General features: G+C 36.3%; 1 protein-coding gene across 1 annotated transcript in view; it reads left to right on the forward strand.

Annotated features, from left to right (window-relative positions):
* Positions 1 to 715: 715 nt before the first annotated feature.
* LOC125037111 (cGMP-specific 3',5'-cyclic phosphodiesterase-like) overlaps positions 716 to 2972 on the forward strand; it is a 38885-nt gene continuing 36628 nt past the window's right edge. Inside the window, exons 1-3 of the mRNA XM_047630119.1 lie at positions 716 to 1151; positions 1513 to 1618; positions 2900 to 2972. The exon at positions 2900 to 2972 is cut by the window's right edge and continues 71 nt beyond it. Coding sequence (XP_047486075.1) covers positions 1033 to 1151; positions 1513 to 1618; positions 2900 to 2972 — 298 coding nt within the window. The 5' untranslated portion in view covers positions 716 to 1032. The remainder of the gene's footprint in view (positions 1152 to 1512; positions 1619 to 2899) is intronic.

Here is a 2972-nt window from a genome sequence, read left to right on the forward strand (position 1 = left end):
GGGATTCAAAATACCCAAGTCTACGAGAAAGCTTGTAAGACACTTTTCTTCCCTTTTTTCTTTTTTCTTTTCATCATTTTCTTCTTTATATAATTGAGTTCATTGAAAAAAGACTAACTCACAAGTGCAATTTAGTCATGTTTAAAGTTTCTTTTATCTAATAAAGTGAAGTTATTGTTGGCTTCATATTTCTTTACATAACAATATTGGCAACAAAATATAAGTATAATTATCTTTATATTTTATTTCTTTATGTAACTAAGAATGGAAATACACGTGATCCTATATAAGAATATACGTGATTTTGTATTAATATTTATCTGTATAACAAGAACAAGAACGAACATGTAAATTGTGAACAAGTATGAACATGTAAATGGCATCAATATTTTGTCTATTTTTTCCTTTCTGCATAACGCAATAGACTCATATTTACGTAGAATATATATAACTAAATAAGACTATTTGTTTATTAAATCTGGTCCCTTGTTCATCTATTTATTTATATTAATTTCCTAGTCAGGTCAATGTTCACATAATTATTAATCCGATTAAGCTTACGTAACATATGACAATGTGATTTGATAGTCAATCATATACCTTGATCACATTTCACAAAACATATTCTAATCCTCTGTGAAAATGGCAAATATTGTTTATCCCAGTGAAATACACCCTAACAAGAAATGATACTGAAAAAAATCATTATAAAAGTATATATCTGAATAAAAAGTTATAAAGTGTTTAATCCTGTTCATAATATTGACGAAAAAAAGATCGTGAGGCGTTTATTCTCGTCATCAAATAACCATGAAAAAAAAATGCAATTCCATATCAGTTTTAATCATCTCAAGAGTTGTATATACCGTGATCATTACCGATGAAATTATTCCTCCCTCTTACGAAAAAAGAATCATAAAGAAATATAGATAAAGAAATAAAACGAATAAAAAGGATCGAACACCATAACCACCTTCACCAACACACACCAAACTCCCCCCTGACGCCTCGCCACGCCCCTCAGGTCGTCTGATGGCGCGGCAGCAGGTGGCGCTGGAATGCCTCAGCTACCACGCCACGGCCTCGCAGGAGGACACCGACAAACTCCGGACGGTGGAGATCCCTTCGGCAGCGGACTTTGATCTCTATAAGTAGGTGGAATCTTTCCTTTGTAGGCTTCCGGTTGCCGTTGTGCTCCGGGCGCCTGGGTTTTAGCTTTCTGTGAGGTTGTTTTCAATATTAGTTGTGCGTGTGTGCTTCATATATTATATATATAAATGTATATATGTGTGTGTGTGTGTGTGTGTGTGTGTATATATATATATATATATATATATATATATATATATATACAGAGATAGAGAGAATGGAAAAGGGAGAGTGAGGAAGAGAGAGAGAAAGAGAGAGAACGAGAGAGAGAGGGAGAGCTAGTGAGAGGTAGAAAATTAGAGCGAAATAGAGAAAGTTCGTTTTTTTTTCCACCAGAAGTTAATGCCCTGACCTTTATTCCAGCTTTGATTTCTGCGATACCTTTTTGACCGACGACGAGACTCTGAAATGTGCCATCAGGATGTTCGTTGACCTCGATCTGCTCAACACGTTCCACATCTCGTACGAGGTCAGTGGAGGAGGACTTCGGCGTTTCGTCTTTTTCTGATGCTTTGGCTGGCTTCCTTTTTCTTTTCGTTTTTTTTTTTCTTTTCTTTTCGTTTTTTTCTTTTTTTTTGACTTTTGTCCTTATTTTTTTCTTTCTTCTTATATTTTTTTTTCATTCTTCTTCGTGTTTTTTTTTTATATGTTTATTCCGTTTTTGTTTTTATTCTTCTTTGTGTTTTTTATATGTTTATTCCGTTTTTGTTTTCATTCTTCTTCGTGTTTTTTTATTATTATTACTATTATTCTTAAATGTTTATTCCGCTTTTTATAAATTTTTCTTCGTGTTCTTCCTCTTCTTCTCCAATGTTTATTGCGTTTTTTTTTCATTCTTCTTCGTAGTTTCTTTGTCATGTTTGGTCTTAATTTTCAACGGATTGTGAATTTTCATTGCAAGTTATTTGATTACTTGAAATGGTAAAGTTATTTTCATGGGGCAGTCTATAATTAACATGCTATAAAAAAAAAGCAAATTTAGGGACTAGCTAAATAGTTATGAATCTTCTTCTTTAATAACCTAAACAACTTTCTTCTTTCCTCTCCCGCCTATTTTGGTTGAATCTGTGGTCTTTTATCCCGTAGACTTTATCGTAAAACCTTCCGTTATGAATATCAGTCTAGTAAAGTCCCTCATATTTTCCCATTGACGTTGCTCAGATATCCCATTTCCTGGAATTGTCATTTCGACAGATGAATGCGACTGTAAAATTCCCGTTCAGTCTCATATCTTGGTTTGAATATACTGTTGGTCTATCTATTTGCTTAGTTCTCTCTCTTTCTCGCTCTCTCTCTCTCTCTCTATCTGTCTGTCTATCTATCTACTTATTTGTCTGTCCATGTATTTATCTTTATTTATCTGTGTATCTATTTCTCTTTCTCTCTTTCTCTCTCTCTCTCTGTCCCTCTCTGCTCTTCATCTCTTTCTCTCGCTCTCTCTCGCTCTCTCTCGCTCTCGCTCTCGGTCTCGCTCTCGCTCTCGCTCTCTCTCTCTCTCTCTCTCTTTCCGTCCCTCTCTCTCTCTCTTTCTCTCTCTCTCTCTCTCTTTCTCTCTCCTCTCTCTCTCTCTCTCTCTCTCTCTCTCTCTCTCTCTCTCTCTCTCTCTCTCTCTCTCTCTCTCTCTCTCTCTCCCTCCCTCTCCCTCTCTCTCTCCCTCTCTCTCTCTCCCTCTCTCTCCCTCTCCCCTTTTCCACCAACCCCCTTATCAGCGAGCCGCCACACGTGTGTAACCCCGACATAAACATTGCAGGTGATATGTCGTTGGCTGTTGAGTGTAAAGAAGAACTACAGGCCTGTGAAATACCACAACTGGAGACACGCTC

Source organism: Penaeus chinensis, chromosome 22, assembly GCF_019202785.1.
Source record: "Penaeus chinensis breed Huanghai No. 1 chromosome 22, ASM1920278v2, whole genome shotgun sequence".
In the NCBI taxonomy this organism is placed as follows: domain Eukaryota; kingdom Metazoa; phylum Arthropoda; class Malacostraca; order Decapoda; family Penaeidae; genus Penaeus; species Penaeus chinensis.